This window comes from Rhinopithecus roxellana, chromosome 5 (assembly GCF_007565055.1).
Source record: "Rhinopithecus roxellana isolate Shanxi Qingling chromosome 5, ASM756505v1, whole genome shotgun sequence".
Lineage (NCBI taxonomy): Eukaryota > Metazoa > Chordata > Mammalia > Primates > Cercopithecidae > Rhinopithecus > Rhinopithecus roxellana.
Genome location: NC_044553.1, coordinates 11206124 through 11229674, shown reverse-complemented (window position 1 = coordinate 11229674; position 23551 = coordinate 11206124). Strand labels below are relative to the sequence as shown.

At 41.2% G+C, this 23551-nt stretch overlaps 1 protein-coding gene and 1 pseudogene across 2 annotated transcripts in view; one reads left to right on the top strand and one right to left on the bottom strand.

The window, feature by feature from the left end:
• GCH1 (GTP cyclohydrolase 1) overlaps nucleotides 1-14502 on the top strand; it is a 52769-nt gene extending 38267 nt beyond the window's left edge. Inside the window, exons 4-7 of one of the 2 annotated variants that reach the window (XM_030931317.1) lie at nucleotides 8830-8861; nucleotides 10115-10199; nucleotides 12389-12523; nucleotides 13475-14502. In XM_030931317.1, the coding sequence (XP_030787177.1) occupies nucleotides 8830-8861; nucleotides 10115-10199; nucleotides 12389-12515 (244 nt within the window). In that variant the 3' untranslated portion in view covers nucleotides 12516-12523; nucleotides 13475-14502. Of the gene's footprint in view, nucleotides 1-8829; nucleotides 8862-10114; nucleotides 10200-12388 lie in introns of both variants that reach the window. The other variant, XM_010372043.2, reaches the window with a different exon arrangement.
• LOC115898041 lies at nucleotides 285-399 on the bottom strand (annotated as a pseudogene).
• Nucleotides 14503-23551: the final 9049 nt, after the last annotated feature.

Here is a 23551-nt window from a genome sequence, read left to right as displayed (position 1 = left end):
TTACCTGTATGGATCTAACTTGGAAGTCACATTGCAACTTAAAGTTTATAGTTGCAGAGGCACAGACTCAGAGGGCCTGAAACACAGATGCCCCTTTCTTCTCGTCTGCTATTGCCTGCTCCCTCTTCCACTTCCCACCCTTTCTTCCACAGATACATACATCCTGGAAGTCTCAGTTCACCTCTTTCTCTGCAGAGCTTTCTCTGACTGGAGAGGTCCTGAACTTACCTTCAGTCCAGCACCATCCTTTAAGGGGGGTTTAGCTAACAGTGAGGGGTTGGGGGAGAAGCTGGGCAGGGGTCTAGCTACAGTGCCCTGCTGTCAGACTTGTTGTCAGGCTTGAGGACTCTTCTATCCTTGTCAAGGGGAGTGCTCAACTTCTTCCCTTTCATACAACACTGCTTTCAGACTTGTAATGAAACTTCCCTGTGGGATCCCCAGCCTCAACCCTGCCTTGCTCTGCACTGGATGCCTCCAGGCATATTTCAGGGGTCCTGCAGGCCAGTCTGTTCACGTCTAGATTCTTTGTTTCTGCAAACACGAGACTGCCTGCCTTGGCTTTGCGCAGCTTTGTTCTGATACAGTGTTCACTCTCCCCGCTGTCATTTCTCTCTTTCCTGGTACAATCTTTTCTGTTCCTTATCCTGTGGGTTCATGCCTTAAAAAATTCCCTTACTGCCTTTTTTATTTGGGTTTTAGGAGAGGTGATGTACATACACATTCATCTGTGTTTAACTGGAAGTCAACATGGGGGTTTGTGTTCAGATATCTTGGTAGGCCCCAGCCACCAATATTTTATTGCCCTTCAATATCCTTGTTACTTCTTTGTATAAAGTTACTGAATTTTGGGTGATGGAGGAAATACTGGGAGGTGTGTCTGTGTGTAGAGAGAGAGAGAGAGAGTTAAGAATAAGCTGAAGGGTGGGGTAAAGTGTTCCTACTCTTTTTTTCAAAAACAATCAAGCTAAGTTTGAATAACTTGAGGTTATAGTGACCATATCATAATTGAAATAAATGAGTCTCAGCTGGGTGCCGTCTTTCACGCCTGTAATTCCGGCACTTTGGGAGGCCAAGGCGGGCAGATCACTTGAGGTCAGGAGTTTGAGACCAGCCTCACCAACATAGTGAAACCCCATCTCTACTAAAAATACAAAAATTAGCTGGGCGTGGTGGTGCACACGTGTAATCCCAGCTACTCGGGAGGCTGAGACAGGAGAATTGCTTGAACCTGGGAGGCGGAGGTTGCAGTGAGCCGAGATTGTGCCACTGCACTCCAGCCTGGGCGATGGAGTGAGACCCTATCTCAGAAAAATAAAAATAAAAGAAGAGGAATAAATGAGTCTCTGTGACCAGCTGACTGTGCTGTGGCTCTGATGTGTTCCTGTTTCTTTATGCAGGCCCTGGGATTTAACAGTTGTGAAATGGTGGTCCTGATATTTCTCAATTCTGTGCTGGAATCTGTAAAAACTACTCTAGCAATCTGACACCTACCCTCTACAGTTGTTCCTTTTACTTTGTTTTCATTTTCACTTTCTCATTCATTTCCTTTGGGGATCGATAAGAAAGTGGGTAGAAGAGACAAATTTAACTTCCTCAGTTTCTGACCTCATTCTTGCTCAGCTATTTTGCTATTAGACAGGGCTGCTTGGCACCATGAAAGGATATTATATCACAGCTGTAATTGCTTCACTGGAATAAGGCTCTTAGCACAAATCCAGAAACATTGTGGCTGCTTGCATGTAATCCGTCCCTGGTGGCAGTGCTGAAAAGTTGCTGAGAAAAAGTGTATTGGTAGTGATTGGGAGTAATTAGTCTTACCGTACTTTTTATTAACGACTCCCTTCCCAGTAACTTACTCTCAACTAATAATGTATTAAACCAATTTCATGTCAACTGTGAGTAAAAGTATCTTTACTAAAATTGGTTATTCTTACCATTTTATAAATACAGTCTAAGTAAAATCAGCATGCTTACTGTGCAAACATAGCTGTAGGCCCAGTCCCCTGGGGCCCGCCCTCCCTGTCAGCAAGATTGCCAACCTTGTACCTTGCCCATATAGAAATTCCGGCACTGCTGATGCCTATAACAGACTGTCCATATGTGAAAGGTGTAATGGATAGTTTCATAGTGTAAAAAAGCTTGGCAGATCACATTAGGCCTTGGTCTTGATGTAACAGCCTTCTCTGAAAAACCACCTGTTGATCATGATTAACACTTTATGGGAAACAGACTGAAGGGTGATTTAGTGAGATCATACAATAAATGGCAACCTGGTGGTAGAAGGAAATAATCTTAGTTATTTCCTTTCCAAGTAGGAGGAAAAGATCTCAAATAATTAAGCTTTTATGAAGCAATACAAAGGAGTTGATTATTAGCATGGGAATTTGTCCTTAGACTAATGGGATTAAAATTTAAGAGTAAAATGGAACACTAAGCCAAAGAACCAAGTGTATGTTGCTTTCAGATATTTTGCAAAAAATTTGAATAAAGAGTCTATTAAACAGAAAAGAAGATTAAGATTTTATCCAACTGCTTATTCTTTTTAAGAAGTAAGGAGTAAGAATATTTAGGGAATGAAGAGGAATAAAAGCTGAATGTCTTAGCAAAACTTCACTGCTCATTTTAATCTTATATGTGAAGTTTGTTATATGCTTGCCTTTAAATGAATGACCTTTCAGTGCCAGTGAAGTCAAATATCAAGCAGTAAAGCCTTAAGTAACAAGAAAATGCCAGAAGTGAGTTGATCTGGCTCAACTCTAGTAGAATTCTAGAATAAACTTAGTTTGAATAGAACTTTCTTTTGTTGCTGAAGTCATTGAACATGTATTCATTTTCTTCCCTTAGAAATAACTGAGCCTCGGCTGGGCGAGGTGGCTCATGCCCGTAATCCCAGCACTTTGGGAGGCCAAGGTGGGCGGATCACTTGAGGTCAAGAGTTTGAGACCAGCCTGGCCAACACGGTGAAACCCTGTCTCTACTAAAAATACCAAAATTAGCAGGGCATGATATCATGCGCCTGTAATCCCAGCTACTTGGGAGGCTGAGATGGGAGAATCGTTTGAGCCTGGGAGGCGGAGGTTGCAGTGAGCTGAGATTTTACCACTGCACTCCAGTCTCGTGACAGAGCAACACTCTGTGTCACCAAAAATAAAAAAATAAATAAATAAATGTACGAAATCTTGAATTTAGAGTTGTAGTACCTCCAGTAGCCATGGCTGACCTGTTGGTGGGCACTTTGCCAGCTACTGTGGAGGCGAAAGAAGCAGGACATGGCAGCCACCCTCAAGGAGAGTGCACAGGGCAAGACTGCAGGTGCCATGGAAATGCCTACTGTAGCTCCAGGTTCAGAGGAGCCACGATGGCTGTGGTCTGGCATGTGAATAGACCTAGAGGTGGAGGGATGAGCAGAATTCTAAATGGGGGAGAAGTTTCTCTAGGTATAGGTAATGCATGAGCAGAGACCAGTCAGAGGGTAGGAGCAAGGCCTGTTCCAGTGGATGGGAACCAGATTGACTGATGGAAGTAAGAGGTAGACAAGGGGGAAAGGTGAGGTGGGTATTAGATTACAGAGGGAGCAGTCTTTTTTTTTTTTCTGTTTTGATTATAAAAACAACATAGCATTTAAATACAAATGAGTGAATAAAGTAAAAACTTTTTTTTACCTATTTTCATTCCCCAGAGTTAGAACTAGAGATTTCTTTCATGATCCTTCTGGAAAAAATTTATGCAAACACAAACATAAGATCATATCTTATATTCTGTACTACAACTTGTTTCTTTACATTTAATTTTAATTTTTTTTTTGAGATGGAGTCTCTGTCTGTCGGCTAGGCTCGAGTGCAGTGGTGTGATCTCGGCTCACTGCAACTTCTGCCTCCTGAGTTCAAGTGATTCTCCTGCCTCAGCCTCCCCAGTAGCTGGGATTACTGACGTGCACCACCATGCCTGGCTAATTTTTGTATTTTCAGTAGAGACAGGGTTTTGCCATGTTGGCCAGGCTGGCCTCGAACTCCTGGCCTCAAGTGATCAGCCCACCTCGGCCTCCCAGAGTGCTGAGATTACAGGCATGAATTACTGCACCCAGCCAGGTATTTTTTTTTTTTTTTTTTGGAGACAGGGTCTTTTTCTTTTGCCCAGGCTGGAGTGCAGTGGCACTAACTGGGCTCACTGCAGCCTCCACATCCTGGATTCAAGCGATTCTCCTGCGTCAGCCTCCTGAGTAGCTGGGATTACAGGCACGTGCCACCACGCCCGGCTAATTTTTGTATTTTCAGTAGAGATGGGGTTTCAATATGTTGGCAAGACTGGTCTCGAACTCCTAACCTCTGGTGATCTGCTCGCCCCAGCCTCCCAAAGTGCCAGGATTACAGGAGTGAGCCACTGCGCCCGGCCCTGGCCAGCTTTTTAAAAATTTAAAATACCTCAAAGTTCCTTGGACATCTTTTAGTCCAAAAAGTCCAAGTTTCTTTTCATAGCTATCTAATATTTCTTTGATTAATATAATTCATTTAACCAGTGTTTGTTATAGATAAGTACAGTTTGCAGTTTGAGACTTGCCAAAAAGTAAAAAAGAGCCCTGGTGAACAAATTTTATTATCTTTGTGTGCTTTGACTCTATCTGAAGTCTAAATTACTAGTATGGAACTTGATGGGTTAAGGGTAGCCGAATTTTTGATATGATGAAATTGCTCTCCAAAGAGACCATGCCAGTTTATACTCTAATAAACTGATAAAGTGTGGTGTATGTTTCTCCACACTTTGGCCAACACTAAGTTTCATCACACTTTTAAATCTTTGCCAAACTGATAAGTAAAACATAGTATCTATTTTAGTTTGCATTTCCTTAATAGAGCAAGGTTGACTCTATTCAGACACTTCCTGTTCTTAGCTCCAGTGTTAATTTTTCCACTGAATTACCTGTCTTTTTATTCTTGGTTTGGACAAGCTCTGAATGTTAAAGCAGTCAGATCAGGTGCTACAGACAATGCTTGCCAGCTCGTCATTTGTCTTTTGATTTTCCTTTCTAGAATTGTATTTCCATAAAGAAGTTTAAAACTTTTCTGTAGTCACAAACTTTTTTTTTTTTTTTTGGTACTTGTATGGCTGCATTATTATATTTAAATCTTTGCTCCATCTGGAATGTATTTTGGGGTGAGGAGTGAGGCAGAACCCATCCACTGCTGTGTGTGCTCACTGCCCGGCGGCCGCAGCACCCCCACTTCCTTCCTTCCTGCCCTTCCTGGTGTGGGTCTTTGCTGGGCCTTTCTTATCTTCCTCCTGGAGGGAGTGTTAAGCTCCTGCCTCCTCCCTGACTCTCATCTCTGAGGGTCCTTCAGTCCGCCCTCATGAGCTGCGGGGGTGTTCTTTCTGAAGTGTGGATTGGATCATGCTGCTCCTTTGGTGGCTCGCCACAGCTTTTCAGATAAAGTTTAAACTCCTTATTTAGAATAATTTAGAAAAACCCCAAAGAATAGAAATCACAAATCTACAAGTTGAAAATCTTGTATTATAGGTTGCTGGGGAGTCTGATATCTAGGAAGGAGAGGATATGTAACTAAAAATATGCTTTATAAATCTTTACATCTTGATGAGTAAGTTTTTTAAAAAGATGGGGAGAGAAAGGAATGGACCAGGAGTTTGAAAGCCTGCATACATTAGTAACCATTAGAAAAGATCAAATTAATGTTTTGGGGGAAAGTCAGTTTTATAAGTATTTTTTCAAGCTTTCAAGTAACCACTAATTTTGCATGTGTATAAATAATTCAAGAGCATAGAAAAACCTGTGAAGTGTCAATTAATTTGATGAAGCTGCCTATTCTTGATAACAAAGCTTGGTAAGCATAGCGTTAAAAAAATGATAGGCAAATCTCACTGATGAATGTAGTTGTAAGAATCCTAAAATGTCAGGTTAGTATAGAAGTACTGTTTTCAACATTACCCAGGGATGTTTAGTCCAAGAATGTAAGAATGGTTTAGATTAAAATTGACAACTACCGATGCTGAGTGTGGTGAACTAGATTGTAATAATGTCCCTCTTGGTACAGCATATCAAGATATAATGCATATGTACATTTTACAGTTTGGGGGAAGCATGAGGCAATTCTAGTGATAATCCACTGGAATTAGCACTAAAGCCAAAGTCTGGATTCTGTCCTCCCTATTCCCTTCCCAGATCGAGGATGATACTTACCTATTAGCATTATTCTAGGAAGAGCAGGAAAAAGACAAAAAAACTAATAGACACATTCGTGAAGTTTGGGATCAGAATTTGTACTGTCTGTGTGGCCTTCAAAAAATCAAATGGAATAATTTAGTTTCAAACGACCCCATAAGGCTGGGCACAGTGGATCATGCCTATAATCCCAGCACTTTGGGAGGCTGAGGCAGGTGGATCACTTGAGGTCAGGAGTTCGAGACCAGCCTGACCAGCATAGTGAAACCCCATCTCTACTAAAAATACAAAAATTAGCTGGGCGTGGTGGCACACGCCTGTAGTCCCAGCTACTCAGGCTGAGGCAGAATTGCTTGAACCCGGTAGGTGGAGGTTGCAGTGAGCCGAGATCACACTGTTGCACTCCAGCCTGGGCAACAGCAAAAACTCTGTCTCAAAAATAAATGAATAAATAAATAAATAAAACGACTCCATAGAGGTATCCTTGTAGGCAGCTAGCAGAAACTAGTGCATGTTCTCTGATGCACTTTTATCCAGGCTTCAAAGGATACCCAAAGATGAAGTTCCAAGAAGCGTAAACAAGCCACCATGAGTCGAGTCAGACAAACACGATGGAAGAGGGCAGATAGCAGAGTTATCAGAGATAGGATATAAAACAAGCACAGTAAGTCCTCACTTTACGTCGTCGATGGGTTCTTGGAGACTGCAACTTGAAGTGAAATGACTTAGGCAAATTGGCATATAGCAGTCCTGGAATAATGTTGTTTCATTCAATGTCATTTCATTATGATTGAGAAAAAAAATTCCTAGCTGGGACCGACTGTCTGTGTGGAGTTTTCATGTTTTCTCCCACATCTGTGGGTTTTCTCCAGGTGCTTCAGTTTCCTCCCACATCCCAAAGATGCACACGTTAGGTGATTTGGTGTATCTGTGTGGTCCCAGGCTGAGTGAGAGTGGGTGGATGTGTGTGTCCTGCAATGGGATGGCGTCCTGTCCAGGGTCAGTTCCTGCCTTGCACCCTGAACTGCTAGGAGAAGCTTCAGCCACTTGAGACCTTGAACTGGAATGATTGGGGAGATCAATATCTTTTCATTAATCTTTCTTAAATGTATGTATCACTCACATTTATTTTAGTGTTTAATATTAGAAGTGTTTTTGTGTTTATTTAGAAGTTTGTTGATATTTTTGTGACCAGAAATATGCTGTAGGAGCTTAACTCTTATTATATCAATTAGCCTAGGGTAAAATTGGTTTTGTTCTCAGTGTTTTAGTAAAGTCATAGATTCCAAGAACCTGTTGACTTTTAGCAGGGATTTACTATGTATTAAAAAATAGGCCGGGCACAGTGGCTCATGCCTGTAATCTCAGCACTTTGGGAAGCCGAGGCGGGCAGATCACCTGAGGTCAGTAGTTCAAGACCAGCCTGGCCAAAATGGTGAAACCCCATCTCTACTAAAAATACAAAAATTAGCCAAGTGTGGTGGTGGGCACCTGTCCCACTACTCAGCTACTCAGGAGGCTGCTCCCGGCTACTCAGGAGGCTGAGGCAGGAGAACCGCTTGAACCCAGGAGGAGGAGGTTGCAGTGAGCCAAGATCGTGCCAGTGCACTCCAGCCTAGACGACAAGAGCAAGACTCTGTCTCAAAAAAAAGGAAAATTTATCACTTGACAGATTGTGCTATAAGCTAAGATCAGGAGGCTTTTATTTCTTGCGGGTTAATCATACTAAATGCTTAGATAAACCTGTCTTATGAAGAGGTGTCTGAAGAAGTCTAATCAGTTCTAATCTGCCCCCCAATAGGTTTAGTTGGTATAGTAGTTGACCATGGTGTGCTATTAATTAACAAAGTCTTTTTATTTTTAACTTGAATTTTAAACTCTGATAAAACAATATGATTAATCAGAGCACTTGAGACATGATCTAAAATTCATGATTTGGAGCTTTAAAATTTTGTTACTCATCTCTGTGTTTTTCCTAAGTGAATGTCACACTTGGAGACTCATTAATTCTCTTTCTGGGGACCTCAGGAAGCACCACTCTATAGTGGTTGGTGGTCTTCTGTATTAGTCAGGGTTCCCTAGAGGGACAGAACTAATAGGATATATATATATATATCTCAAGGGGAGTTTATTATATATTAACTTACATGATCACAGGCTCCCACAATAGGCTGTCTGCAAGCTTGAGGAGCAAGGAGAGCCAGTCCAAGTGTCAAAACTGAAGAACTTGGGGTCCGATGTTTGAGGGCAGGAAGCATCCAGTGCTGGAAAAAGATGTAGGCTGGGAGGCTAGGCCACTCTTGCCTTTTCATGTATTTCTGCCTGCTTTATATTCGCTGGCAGCTGATTAGATTGTGTCCACCCAGATTAAGGGTGGGTCTGCCTTTCCCAGCCCACTGACTCAAATGTTAATCTCCTTTGGCAACACCCTCACAGACATACCCAGGAACAATACTTTGCATCCTTCCATCCAATCAAGTTGACTTTAGACTACATCTCCCTGTGGTACTTGTATCTTTCTGTCATCTTCCCATAAGCTTTATCCCTTCCTGCAGCCCACTGTTGCTTCAACGGTGTCCTTTTTGTTTTATGAGGAAACCTTATCAATTTTGCTTCAAATGATTTATGATTAACTAAAACAATTCTTTCTGTTCTAGGATTGTAGAAATCTATAGTAGAAGACTACAAGGTAAGCTTTAAAAATCTTTATTAACAGAAAACATTTTACTTTTTCTTTTCTTTTTCTTTTCTTTTTTTTTTTTTTTTTTTTTGAGACAAAGTCTTTCTCTATCACCCAGGTTGGAGTGCAGAGGTGCAATCTTAGCTCACTGCAGCCTCAGCCTCCTAAGTAGCTGGGATTACAAGAGTGCACCACCATGCCTGGCTAATTTTTGTATTTCTAGTATAGACGGGGTTTCACCATATTGGTCAGGCTGGTCTCGAATTTCCAACCTCAGGTGATCCACCTACCTCAGCCTCCCAAAGTGCTAGGATTACAGGAGTGAGCCACTGTGCCTGGCTACAGAAAACATTTTTCCTACACAAGAAGTATTTTTTGTTTTATTACAAGTGTAGTAAGTATGACTTATAAAAATGTAAAACCTCATAGGACTATAAAAAATCTACTGTTCCAAGCCTCCAGAAGAAATCACTGTTGTATTTGCATATTCCTTCACATTTTCATGCATATACCTACATTTTCAAATCAATTTATTTGGATTATGTTTAAACAAAAATGGGCTCATTTTATATATAATCGGCCTTGCTTTTTGCCCTGCTTTTTTTCATTTAACAAATCTTAAACAATTTTACCACATCCATGTAAGTATCATTCATTCTGGTGGCTGTCTAGAATTCTGTATATGCCATGGCTTGTCATAACCTATACCCGCTCTGATAGACATTGGGGGGTTTCATCAGTTTTCAAATAGATGCAGTGCTGCAATGGATACTCTTGTATGAATTAAAAGACAAGTCATTTTATTCAGGACAGGAACTATATTATTTAGGTTAAATTGTTGGTTTTCAACATTGCTCTAAGTACAGCTCAATAATCGGACTGCAGCCCCTTTGTTAACCCTGTTGCAAGCTATTTATTTGCTGCACTACTTTACCTCCATGGAGGTGCTTGGTAACCAGTACTATGTTGTTCTTACTGCACAGGTTTGAGATAATTACTATTCTAATTCCTTCCCCTAGTGATGCTGGAGGGCTTCAGGGGGTTCTGAGATCTCTTTAGCCCTGTATTTCAAGTGAGGGAGTTAAATCCGGGCCTCTCTGTGGCCCAGTCAGCAGACAAAGCAGGCTGGTAAAAGCTGGTGTGTCTTGGCTCTTAAATCTCACAGAAGTCTGCTTTCTAAGATTTCAAATGTTCTAGAGACAGAAAAAGCTTCCAGCTGTTTGTATCAGACTCTCAAACTGAGCTCCTTGTCACATCCACAGTTCAGGAGCGCCTTACGAAACAAATTGCTGTAGCAATCACGGAAGCCTTGCGGCCTGCTGGAGTCGGGGTAGTGGTTGAAGCAACGTAAGTCTGCATCTGCCTTTAGTAACATCATAATGGTGCACTAGAAGTGATCTTGCTATTTAATGCTTCTCATATTTTGTAGCACCAGGTGATGCCACACAACTGACATAACTGTAGATATCCATCCCTGAGGCTAAAACTCTTTTACCACTTTCATTTACTGTGTTACTGATATAGGAACAGAGTACAGAAGAAATATTTTTCTGAGGGTAGGATGGGGCTTGTGGAGGCATAGGGAGTTATAAGCACAGGTGTAGAGATTTACGCAATGAATAGCCCTTTTTTTTTTTTTTTTTTGAGATGGAGTCTCGCTCTGTCGTCCATGCTGGAGTGCAGTGGCATGATCTCGGCTCACTGCAACCTCCACCTCCTGGGTTCAAGTGATTCTCCTGCCTCAGCCTCCTGTGTAGCTGGGACCACGGGTGCGTGTCACCACGCCTGGCTAATTTTTGTATATTTAGTAGAGATGGGATTTCACCATGTCGGCCAGGCTGGTCTCGAACTCCTGACCTCGTGATCCACCCTCCACGGCCTCCCAAAGTGCTGGGATTATAGGCAAGAGCCACTGCGCCCAGCTCAGTTGCCATTTTTTTTTAAATGTTCAAGACAGGGTCATGCTCTGTCACCCAGGCTGGAGTGCAGTGGCACAATCTCGGCTCACTGCAATCTCTGCCTCCCAGGTTCAAGCAATTCTCCTGCCTCAGCCTCCCAAATAGCTGGAATTACGGGTACCCACCACCACACCCAGTTAATTTTTGTATTTTTAGTGGAGATGGAATTTCACCATGTTGACCAGGCTGGGGATCTCAAACTCCTGACCTCAGGTGATCTGTCCACCTCAGCCTCCCAAAATACTGAGATTACAGGCGTGAGCTACCGCGCCCAGCCCCAGTAGCCATTTTTATGTCTTCTCTTGATTTCTTCTTTAGCTCTCTGTTGCTCCAAGCCGAGTTTTTCTAATATTTTGTCACACATTTAAAAAATAAAGCCAAGAATTGGTACATTTCTTTTTTTTTTTTTTTTTTTTATCTTTTTTTTTTTTTATTATACTTTAAGTTCTAGGGTACATGTGCATAACGTGCAGGTTTGTTACATATGTATACTTATGCCATGTTGGTGTGCTGCGCCCATCAACTCGTCAGCACCCATCAATTCATCATTTATATCATGTATAACTCCCCAATGCAATCCCTCCCTCCTCCCCCCTCCCCCCTCCCCCCTCCCCATGATAGGCCCCAGTGTGTGATGTTCCCCTTCCCGAGTCCAAGTGACACTCTAACATCACAATTAAAAGAACTAGAGAGGCAAGAGCAAACACATTCAAAAGCTAGCAGAAGGCAAGAAATAACTAAGATCAGAGCCGAACTGAAGGAGATAGAGACACAAAAAACCCTCCAAAAAATCAATGAATCCAGGAGTTGGTTTTTTGAAAAGATCAACAAAATTGACAGACCGCTAGCAAGGCTAATAAAGAAGAAAAGAGAGAGGAATCAAATAGATGCAATAAAAAATGATAAAGGGGATATCACCACTGACCCCACAGAAATACAAACTACCATCAGAGGTACATTTCTTTAAGTTAGGATGAGTTAAGAGAATTGCAGCCATTGTGTGGACAGGGTTCATATGTGTTCTGTGACATGGTGTGAACTCTGTTCTATGTCTGGTATCTAATGTCACCAGGTTGCTCAGACAGGATCCCTGGTCACCATTACCTGAATTCTGCCTGGTAACACCAGTATACCTGAGCATTTATCTCAACACCTAGGCTTGCATAGTGCTGTCTTGGTCCTAAAGACAGAGCAAGTGAGAATTCTGACTTCCTTTTGATCTAGAAGTTAAGTATCTTCGTATGCCTTTTATATTTCTTTCACCCCAGAAGAAAATTCCATTTTTTCCCTTTTTGGATGCTTTAAGGATCAACTACTGATAAGAATAAAAGTTGCAAGACAACTTGAAGAAAAAAAAAATTAGGTTGCTGCAAAGATAATTGCAGTTTTTGCCATTACTTTCAATGGCAAGAACCGCAGTTACTTTTGCACGAACCTAATAGATAATATTTGTGTAAGAAGGGATATTTTGATATACTTGGTAACTGTGAACTAAGATTTAATATTTAGGCCTGCTTTTAAAAACCAAACCAGCAGCTGTCTACTCCTTTAAACAACCTGTGTTGCCTTATTTTGTAGACACATGTGTATGGTAATGCGAGGTGTACAGAAAATGAACAGCAAAACTGTGACCAGCACGATGTTGGGTGTGTTCCGGGAGGATCCAAAGACTCGGGAAGAGTTCCTGACTCTCATTAGGAGCTGAGCTTCAGTGTGCGTGTGTGGGGGTTGCCGATTGTACTGCCGGTAGCATTGTCTGTCTGTCTGGTCTTGTTTGTACATTCCATTTTCAATTGTTATACATGTGAACTTTTTCCTTGTCACTAATTATATTTAAAATTATTTCTAGAAAGTTAAATAAATATAATAAAGGGTTGAGCCCTCTACTTTCTTCTTGCCACCTTTTCGTGGCAATATTAAAGTGAACTGCTAATAGTGTAAGTACGTGCACAAAACTACTGCCAGATAACCAGAGGGGCCTGGGAAGGGAGAAGAATTCGTGTATTTTGTTCAAATAGTTTAGTAATTTGACTCATAAGCATAGGAGCATTGGGAATGGGAGGGAACTGTACCCAGTATACTGTTTTTTTTTCTTCCTCCAATAAAAATGGTATAGTGCTGAAAGTGCTAAAATAGTTAATGCGGTATTGCTCTGTGAATTCAAGTTCAACAGACTCCACTTTGGTCATGTTTATTAAACCACCAGTGACATTTAAAAATATATTTTTAGCAGTTGTAATGTTAGTCACCAAGGGAAGGTGGTGGAATGTCTATGTTTTTGATTTTACTGTGAGTTAAAAAGGCACATTTCTACCTTCTATTGTTTTTAAATGCAAGAATAGGGAATTAGTTCCTGGTGTTGTTTACGAGTATATTCTCATGTCAACATACAGGGATTTAGATATTTAACTCTCTGTGCCTTGATGAGAATATCATTTAGAGTGTAGATACTTTTGCCTTTTTTAAAAAGCCATTATTTTATAAGACTTGGTACACACACTGCAAATAACTAGTCATCTCAGTTTTAACTTTATAGGTTTATTGGGAGTTTCCTTTGTGTGTTCCATGTAGATGCCTCAAAATGTTTCTTCTTCTTTTTTTTAATCTTATAAGATATTTTTCTAAGTATTTCCAGAAACATTTGAGAGTGACCATCATTTTCAGGTCTGCAAAACCATAGCTTCCACGTACCTGAAAGAGCACAGAATGAACTGATGGTGGAAGACATTATGAGCTGTGTCCAGTGTTCTAACCAGAGGTTATCATACCAACGGTCTGTGAAAATGCACTGGAAGCTTCTGGTCCCGGTTTCCTTTGTGGTCTACGTGGGTCCTGTCCTCAATGTAACTCCGTATAGGTGGTATAGGTATTTTAATCCTGGAAGCTGTTGCCTTATTAATGATTATCTTACAATTTCCTCCACTGGGGCAGTGTGGGCCAAATTAAAACAAACAAAACCACAACTCCTCCACAGAAACACAAACACAGTTATTCTATGAAGTTTATTATTTGGTTGACATAGTGCTCTTCAAATTCATCCCATTACCCTAAAAGTAATTAACTTTGATGCTTGCTTTAACTTTAGTTCCATCTCTGCCACTTTGATGCTATTTGGGTTATGATGGGGCAAGATGGCAGAGGTATTGAGTTTTTTCCATTCCTCTCTACTTCTGTTTCCTAGCTTTTTCTTTCTGGAGTTTAACTACAGTGATGGTTGGCTTGAGTTCCTTTTTAAATCTAACCCAGTATAAACATTAGCCTGCTTAATATGTAGACATTCATAGGTAGAATTCTAAGCACTCATGTTTGGTATTTTAAAGTAAAAACAAATGTGACTTCGAGGACCAAAGAAATTGATAGCTATACATTTATCTTTATGAGGTCATTTATATTCCTTTTTAATGACTTTAAATGTTCTAACATTTCCTAGAAGTGTTCTTATAAAGGTCTAATGTATCCACAGACTGTTGTCTTATTAGTAAATGTGAAGTAATGACTTTGTCTGTTTTACTCTAGTCTCTAGTACTTCAAAATTACCTTTTCATATCCATGATCTTGAGTCCATTTGGGGGCTTTTTAAGAATTTGATGTATTTCAATACACTGTTCTAAATTAAATTGTTTAATTTTATGTATGTGTATGTATGTTCCTGAAGTTGGTCCTGTTTAAATTATTAAAGTATTGTAACTTTGTTCTTGTGAAAGTTGTTTCTTTTTCAACTACCACTATAAATATTTAAATAACTTGATTATTTTGGCTGTATTCTGTTTCAGCAAAGACGTCATAAGGGCTTCTCCCAGCCATCACGCTATTTGAATACTAATCTCAATTATTGTATGAAGTAACCCCAAGTTCTGACAGTTTCTCCTTGGTATTTGGTTGAAGTCTTACCGTCCTCACTGTCTTGAGGTGATGGGAGGAGGAGATCTGAGATAAGAGTCAGGAATCTGAGTTGCCCTCATGTCCCTGTTGTCTTAATGCTCAGTAGGTAACTTCAGCCCCCTGGGAACTGGCACTGCTTCCTATGTGGGAGCTGTTGGGGAAGGAAGAGTAGGCTGGGGCAGGGAGTGGAAGAGGGTTTCCTTCCCTCTTCTAAGAAGAGCCTGCCCAGGGCAAAACTTCCAGTTAGTGCAAAGGATTTTGTGCTGTTCTTCTGTCCCATGCCCAACAACCTCCTTTCCTTCTTGCTGGTGGTCTGCTCCCCATTCCACTCTACTCATAGGCAGAGGCCCTTGCCCTCACCGGTGGCCAACATGTCTAAGTACTGGGGCCTGCTGCTCCTTGCAGGATCCTGTAGACCATTGGGTAGCAAATCTTATCAAAGTAGGAATGCTTACTGGCATAAAACAGTCCTAGAACCACCATTCATAGGTGTCAATAAAATGATGAGCTGCTTAGGTAAGCCCAAGTTGCTGCTCCTGAGTTTTGTCACTGAAGATTGATTGGCCAAGTTCCTTTTCACTTAGTAGAAGAGCAGTTGCAGACATGAAAGGTTTTCAAGAAGCCTTTCTGTCAAAACAGCACCTGGATTCACCATCACAGGCATGGGTCCTCCTGCTGATGGAAAGAAGAGGAAGTCTCAAGAGATGAATTCAAGGGGAAATGTGAGTACCTGACTGCCCACCCTCCCAGAAGCCTTGCCTTCTTTTATTTTGATTTTTGTTACAGAAAATAAAACATGCACATTCGTAGAGAGAGGAGCACATGAACCCCTTTGTACTAATCACCCAGCTTCAAGAAGTCTCAACTCAATGCCGCCATGTTGTTTTCCTCTATACCCATCTGACCAGATTATTGCAAAGCAAATCCCAGGCATCATTTCATCCATAAATATTTCAGATTATCTAAATAAGGTGGAATCAGGTAAAGAAATATATGAACAAATACCATCCAATTATCACACTAAAAGTTAATGTCAATTCAAATATCTAGATTTTCCCCTGCTGTTTTGTAATTTTTAGTAGTTTATTTGAATCAAGGTACAAATGAGATCCACACATTGCAACAGGTTGATTTAAGTCTCTTAAGAATCTTATACGTTCTCTTCCCACTCCCTCCTCTGTTTTCCTTAAAATGTATCTGGTCACTTGTTTTGGGGAAGCCCCGTGTTTATTCCAGGAACTGTCTGGTTGCTGGAATGTCTGTGGTTGTCCAAATGAGGTCAAACTCCAGCTAAACAGGGAAAAGAAGAGTTGTTCTTTGCCATAACACTTCTCCACATCCCTAAACCCGTACTCCTGGGCAGCCCAGCTTGGTCTGGTTCTGGCTGGCTTTTAACTGGAACATAGGTCTCCTTGGCTTTGTAACTTAGAGCCATTCCCCAGGTACAGAATAGAGTTCATTGCTTTTTTCTGAGTGTGTCCTTTTTGGGCAAGGATTCCATTTTAAAACATGCTGCCTTTGGCTTCAGCTTGGTGGATTCCTTGGCTGCCGAGATTTTGGTTAAGGTGGAAAGGTTATTACAGAAGTGAAAACAATGAATCTCACAGTAATTGGCATCACTTTGAGGGCCTACCCATAGGGAATTCCATTGGGTTGGAAGTAGGAGTGCTTGGGTTTCTTCCCCCCAACTCCCTGACCTCATCAGTTACATTTTCATGACATCCTGAGTATGAATGTCAGACTATGGCCGACAAAGGATGGGGAGGAAAGACACACCGCGTCTTGCATTTAAGCAGCTCCTTTTATTCCCTCCCTAGCAGTGCAGCTATGACATGCTCGTAGGTCCTGGTAGTGTAACTCCTGGCACCTGCATTACACAGCCCTAATGCACCTATCCATCTTTCCTCTTATTTCTACATTCTCCTGTTTGTTTTGAGCAATATGTCCACAACTCTGACCTTTTGAGAAATCCTTTCAATCTGGAACTGACTGTGCTGCCCAGAGAAACGTGGGTTGCCTGCTGGTGAGCAGTGGGAAGGCTGTGTGGAGGGAGTCCTGTGATGAAATGCCTGGGCGTGTGTATGTACAACTTCTTCTCAGGCTGTTGATTTTCCCTGATTTTAGAATGTGGATTTTTGATTCTTCCTCCTTTTCATGGATCCTTTCACATTCAAAAATGTAGTAAACAAATAGATTTTTTTTTCTAATTCATTTTTTTTGTGAAGTTTCCCATTATATGTGTAGTGATAATTTTTACAGTCATTCTATCTAGACTGATAAAATTCTTTATGGAAATTTTCGTCTTTGCAAGGACATTTTACTTCTTCTTCTTTTTTTTTTTTTTTTTTGAGATGGAGTCTCGCTCTGTCGCCTAAGCTGGAGTGCAGTGGCCGGATCTCAGCTCACTGCAAGCTCCGCCTCCCGGGTTCACGCCATTCTCCTGCCTCAGCCTCCCGAGTAGCTGGGACTACAGGTGCCTGCCACCTCGCCTGGCTAGTTTTTTGTATTTTTTAGTAGAGACAGGGTTTCACCGTGTTAGCCAGGATGGTCTCGATCTCCTGACCTTGTGATCCGCCCGCCTCGGCCTCCCAAAGTGCTGGGATTACAGGCTTGAGCCACCGCGCCCGGCAGGACATTTTACTTCTAACCAAGGGGGATAAACTGAATTTAAAAAAAAAGAAAAGCTAGTAAATAAAAATCAGTTTAAAACCATTCTGGTTTTAGCAGGGACCGCAGAATTATTGGTCCATATTGGTCATCTGGTTATTGGTCTCCCAGCAGCTGCTCAACCATTTTTGGCTGGAGGTGGATTTTGGTCTCTGTCTCTCTTTGGCTTCACTGCTGCCGGCCTCAACTGCGTTCCTGATTGCTTGGGAAGAACAGCCTTTGACATCTGTCCGCATAGATGACAGTCTCTTATGGACCCACACAGTGGCTTCCGCTCCTCTCAATTTGGGAAATTTTAAAGGAATTTCCATTTGCATATTGAACAAGTCCAACCAGAGAGAGGAAGTACCCTGACTGTTTCAGTTTGTACCTTTAAACTTTCAAGTACCTTTAACCAATCAGAGACAACTAATCTTTCTTTCTCCCTTTTTTTTTTCTCCGGAGACAAGAGTCTCTTGCCCAGGCTGGAGTGCGGTGGCATGCTCTTGGCTCACTGCAACCTTCACCTCCTGGTTCAAGCAATTCTCCTGCCTCAGCCTCCCAAGTAACAGATTAAAGACACCCTCCACCACGCCCAGCTAATTTTTGTATTTTTAGTAGAGACAGGGTTTCACCATGTTGGTCAGGCTGGTCTTGAACTCCCGACCTCAAGTGATCCGCCCACCTTGGCCTCCCAAAGTGCTGAGACTACACTCAGCTCAAAGTGCTGAGCCACTGCACCCAGTCCAAGACAACTAATCTCAGAGCAAAATTTCTTGCCTGAAGTCTCATTTCTGAGTATTTCTGAAGTTGATTTGCATGTAATCAAGGAGTATTTGAAGTCTTATCCAAATCTTAGCTGACCTCTTGCTTAACAGTTGCCAGAATCACCTCTTAATCAAGAGGCTGGGGGAGTCAATACTTGAATATAACAGAATTTCCGTATAAATTTAATATGTTTAAAAAATAATTATGAATAAAAAATATGTGCACTTGAAGTATAGACAAACCAACAATGAATTCTCATTGGCTTTTTAACTAGAACACACACAAAACAGGACATTAAAATCAACATGAAACCCTGAGTTCTGAGAGATCATAATTTGTTTCCCGCATTTTAGTTTTTGGGGGATGGAAAACAAATCTTCCAGATTGTGTGTATGTGTGTATGTATGTGTGTGTGTGTACCCAATACCGAATCTGGAAGACTCATTATAAGGAAGAATATATATTTTCTTTTCTTTCTTTCTTTCTTTTTTTTTTTGAGAGAGAATCTCCCTCTGTTGTTGCTCAGCCTGGAGTGCAGTGGTACGATCACAGCTCACTGCAACCTCTACCTGCCTGGCTCAAGCAATCCTCCTGCTTCAGCGCCCCAAGTAGCTGGGACTATAGGCACATGCCAGCCTGCCTGGCTAATTGAATATTTCCATTTTATAAGTGAGTTGGGTGTCAGGGAGGGTCAAATGATGTGCATCACCCACACTGGGTTAAAGAGCTGATGTTGCTGCCTGGACTCTGCTTCTGTTGACCTTTCTGTTAACCAGTGGGCCCAGCCCCTTAGGTTACCTCTGGCTCCCCATTGCAGCTAGTTAATCTTTTCCAGATGCCGTCTGTCACTCTGTGTCCCCACATATTTTTGAAGACGTATACTGTCACCTTTGCCCTTTGAACTCACAGGTGCTGCTGGGAGTAATTATAGGAGTGTGAGATGGTCACCTTGTAGTTCCATCTAGTCACACTGTCTTAAATGCTCAGATTAAAAAATTAAATAAATAAAAACTGGTAATTCTGTGGTTAGCACAAAATTCAAACATCATAAAATAATTGAGGAAACATTTACCTTCACCTCTGCTCCCAAGTAAGCCAGGCAGCTGCTATCATCAGAGATATTTAATGAAATTCTTTACTTTTATTGCAGAATGAAAATCTTTGTCTCCTGCATGTAGGCTGACTTTATGTACTTCCTAATGGTAGAAGGTGTAACTCTAAACTGGTGAGGAGTTTGTGTAACTATCAATGTAAAATCCGTTTATTTCTGGTGTTCTTTCAGTCATTAGATGCTTTCTCTGAATTTTTTTTCTTTTTTTTTTTTTAGCAAAATCATCTGCAAAAGAAAAATGTGTCCTCTTTACAGAACTTTGACCATCTTAGCAAAAGAAAAGCAGATTCTGGCAAGCTGAGTGTTTCAAGAAGAGGCTCTTTTAAAATTTGTTTTTTCTTTCGCTTTTCACATTATTTGAATAGGTAATATATGCCCTTGCATAAAATTTGAAAAGTACAAAAGGATATGCCGTGAAAAGTCTCCCTTTCCATCCCCAGCCGCCCAGTTCTTTTCCCCAAAGCCACCACTTTACCACTTTTTTTTTTTTTTTTTTTTGAGACAGAGTTTTTGCTCTTGTTGCTCAGGCTGGAGTGCAATGGTGTGATCTCGGCTCACCACAACCTCCACCTCCCAGGTTCAAGTGATTCTCCTGCCTCAGCCTCCCAAGTAGCTGGGATTACAGGCATGCGCCACCACACCCAGCTGATTTTGTATTTTCAGTAGAAACTGGGTTTTGCCATGTTGGCCAGGCTGGTCTCGAACTCCCAACCTCAGGTGATCTGCCTGCCTTGGCCTCCCAAATGCTGGGATTACAGGCCTGAGCCACTGTGCCCGGCCCACTTTACCACTTTCTTACATATACTTCCCCAAATATTTAAGGCATATTTACACACACACACACACACACACACACACACACACACACACCCCTTTATTTAAATGAGGGACTACTGGCCATGTGTGCCTATGCAAATCTCCTAGGGAACTTTTAGACAATGTTTCTATACCCTGTGAGGAGCTATTCAGTATTTGTAATTATAGTTTGAAAAAGAAAATTGCTCTTGGTTATTCTGGTGGGCTCCCTCAGTTGAGAATGACTAGCCTAAGATACAAAAATTCAGACCCACGGAACCCATCAGGAAGCCAGTAGCTCCTTCCCAGGCAATTTGGGCAGGAGAACAGCTGTGTGGATCACTCTGCAAACAATCGTTTCTACCATCCTTGGTTAAGGGCATCTGCAACCATTCAGCTGATAAGTCTAAAGGTAAATTGTCCCTTAAAAGGGGCTGTCTCCAGATTAATATAATTAGTGCTGCAATTGCCTGTGTATAAATAACTTATTTCTCTGGTCTGATATCTCTAAATGTATCCTACTTTTTTCCTCCTCCATCTCCTTTTTTATACTTGTTAATCATAGAAAACTTAGAAAATGGCCAGGCACAGTGGGTTACACTTGTAATCGCAGCACTTTGGGAGGCTGAGGCAGGCAGATCACCTGAGGTCAGGAGTTCGAGACCAGCCTGGCCAACATGGTGAAACCCCATCTCTACTAAAAATACAAAAATTATCTGGGTGTGGTGGCGTGTGCCTGTAGTCCCAGCTACTCAGGAGGCTGAGGCAGGAGAATCGCTTGAACCTGGGAGGTGGAGGTTGTAGTGAGCCGAAATTGTGCCACTGCACTCCAGCCTGGGTGACAAAAAAAGACTCCATCCCCAAAAAAGAAAAAAAAAAAAAAAAAACTTAGAAAACAGTGAAACATAAAGACCAGTTACCCAATTGCATAGTTCAATAAATAACCACTGCTGACATTTGTTTTATTTTACCTGCTTTTAAAATTGTGCAAATAATATCTGGATGCTTCTGGAGTATTTAAAGCAAATCCATCCAGATAGTCTATCATTTCATCTGTATTTATTTCACTATGTATCACTAATGGATAAGGGGTAAGGACTTAAACAAAATCCCTGCACATTATCACATCCTCCACAAAGTTACAACCATTACTTGATATCATATCATATTCTGCATTGACCTTTTCCCAGATTTCCTCACATTTCTTCCTAGAGTTCCTAGACAAAACACTTGGATGTGTTTTCTTCCATTTGCCCCTTCTTATTCTGTGTAACTATCTGTGATAAGTCTCATAGTCATTCTCTCCCTTATCTTGTATCTTTGTCTAAATGGCTACATGATATTCCATGGTATAAATATCACATGTATTGATTATTTTCATAATGATGAGTTGTCATGTTGTTTCCATTTTTTTCTTTATTATAAATAACACTGCAGTGGACATCTCTATTTCCAAAGGATAGGCTTTTAGGTATAGATTTATTGGGACAAAAAAGTCACCTGCCTTTCTATCTCCCCCTCTCTAAGTAACAATGGACAGACTCAGGTGGGCTAATTACCACCCCCTGCCCTGGCCCTGCGCTGTACAACTGTCCTCATATTGTAACTGTCTTACACCTAAAATTTTGTAGCACACAAATTAATTTTTTCTCTTACCTACGGATAACTTTGCACCTCACTTATCCTGGCAGATTCAGTTTTACACGGAAAGTTTTATTGCGGTAATTGTAGATTCACATACAGTTGTAAGAAAGACTACACAGAGTTCACTTCTGTACTTCGCTGGGTTTTTCCCAGTGCTAACATTTAGCCAGATGAGTACAGTATCACAGCCAGGATACTGACATTGATATATTACACCTGTCTCATTCTGATTTGTCCAGTTTTGCTTGTACTCATTTGCATGTGTGATAATTTCTCTGCAACGTTATCACCTGTACAGGTCTGTGTATCCCCCACCAGTCAAGATGCTGACAGTTCCAACACCGCTGGATCTCTCGCTTTGCCTTACTATAACCACACCACTCACCTCAGCCCCTTCACATTTTAAAAAGACTCTTTTTTTTTTTTTGAGGAAGGCTGAAGTGCAGTGGTGCGATCTTGGCTTACTGCAACTTCTACCTCCTGAGGTCAAGCGATTCTTGTGCCTCAGCCTCCCCGAGTAGCTGGGACTACTGACATGCACCACCACACCTGGCTAATTTTTGTATTTTTAGTAGAGATGGAGTTTCACCATGTTGGCCAGGCTGGTCTCAAACTCCTGGCCTCAAGTGATCTGCCTGCCTCCAGCCTCCCAAAGTGCTGGGATTACAGGTAACAGCCACTGCACCCAGCCAAAAAGACTCTCAATACTTATTCCAAATTTCTTTCTAACAAGATATAACTAATTCATACTACCCTGCCAGCGTTGAATATCATTTAAAAAAATATATTACTAGGTGGCCAATATTTTCACTGTCTAGCTTTCTGTTAAAGTCTGTTAATACATGTATTTTCAAACTTGGCCTCAAAATGTATTGCAAATATTCTCCTAGAAGAAACAAGGCAGATGTTTCTTTCATTTCTCTGCTTGTCCAATACTTCAAAACATTGTTTTCAGTGAAAATCAAATCACGAACCCTGCCAAATGCAAGAAGCATACAGTGTTCTATCTTTAACAAAGCTGGTACTAACTTTCAGGAACACTACTTGGGGGGTTGAGGCCATTGTATTTTGCTTAATAGGGTTTTCTGGCTAAGAGCAGACTGGAAGATTTTGCTGAAGTTATTTCTAAAAGGGATTTTATCTAACTCAAAGGATACTTACCTTTTCTAAGTAGAGTTCAATGAAAAATAATTTTATTTTCTTCAGGTAGAGGTGATCTCTGAGAGAAAGGGCCCTCTCAATATCTGTCTCTGAGAAATGAGCATATTCCTTCTGCTTGGGACTGGTCCGGGTAACCCACGTCACCCTGGCATTCAGGCTGGCTCCCTTTGTCAGAATTCTTCCTGGTCTAAAGTGAAGTCACTGTGGACCTGCTTTTCGTAATAAACCATCATTTCTGCTAAAGGTAGAGCATTACTGAAGTTGGAGTTGAGGCGATTATAAACAGCAGTATGGAGGATGAACCTTGAATAGAGCGGATAGAAACAGTGTTGGGGTAGAGTGGTAGATGACAGGTGAAATTAGAAGGCTCTGTCCTCAGGCAAACATAGCATGGGAGGTACTTCAGTCAGAAATACAGTTTATGATAAATCAATTCTCATTTAGCCTGGAAAAGTTAACACACATGATACATGGAAGATGCAATTGAATTTTAGCCATGTAGTTGTGTACATTTTAGATCTAGAAGTCAGAGAGTATAAACAAAGAAGATCAGATTATAGAAGACCCTGTGTATATATATTTGCTACTTAAAACAATGATAAATGCCTATATCCTTTGCCACAATAATTCTGCTTTGGGGAATTTATCCTTTAGATGTGTTTATATATGTATGTGTGAAGGTGACATTTGTGTACACAGTTATTCATTGCAGCATTGTTTGTCATAAGAAAGCT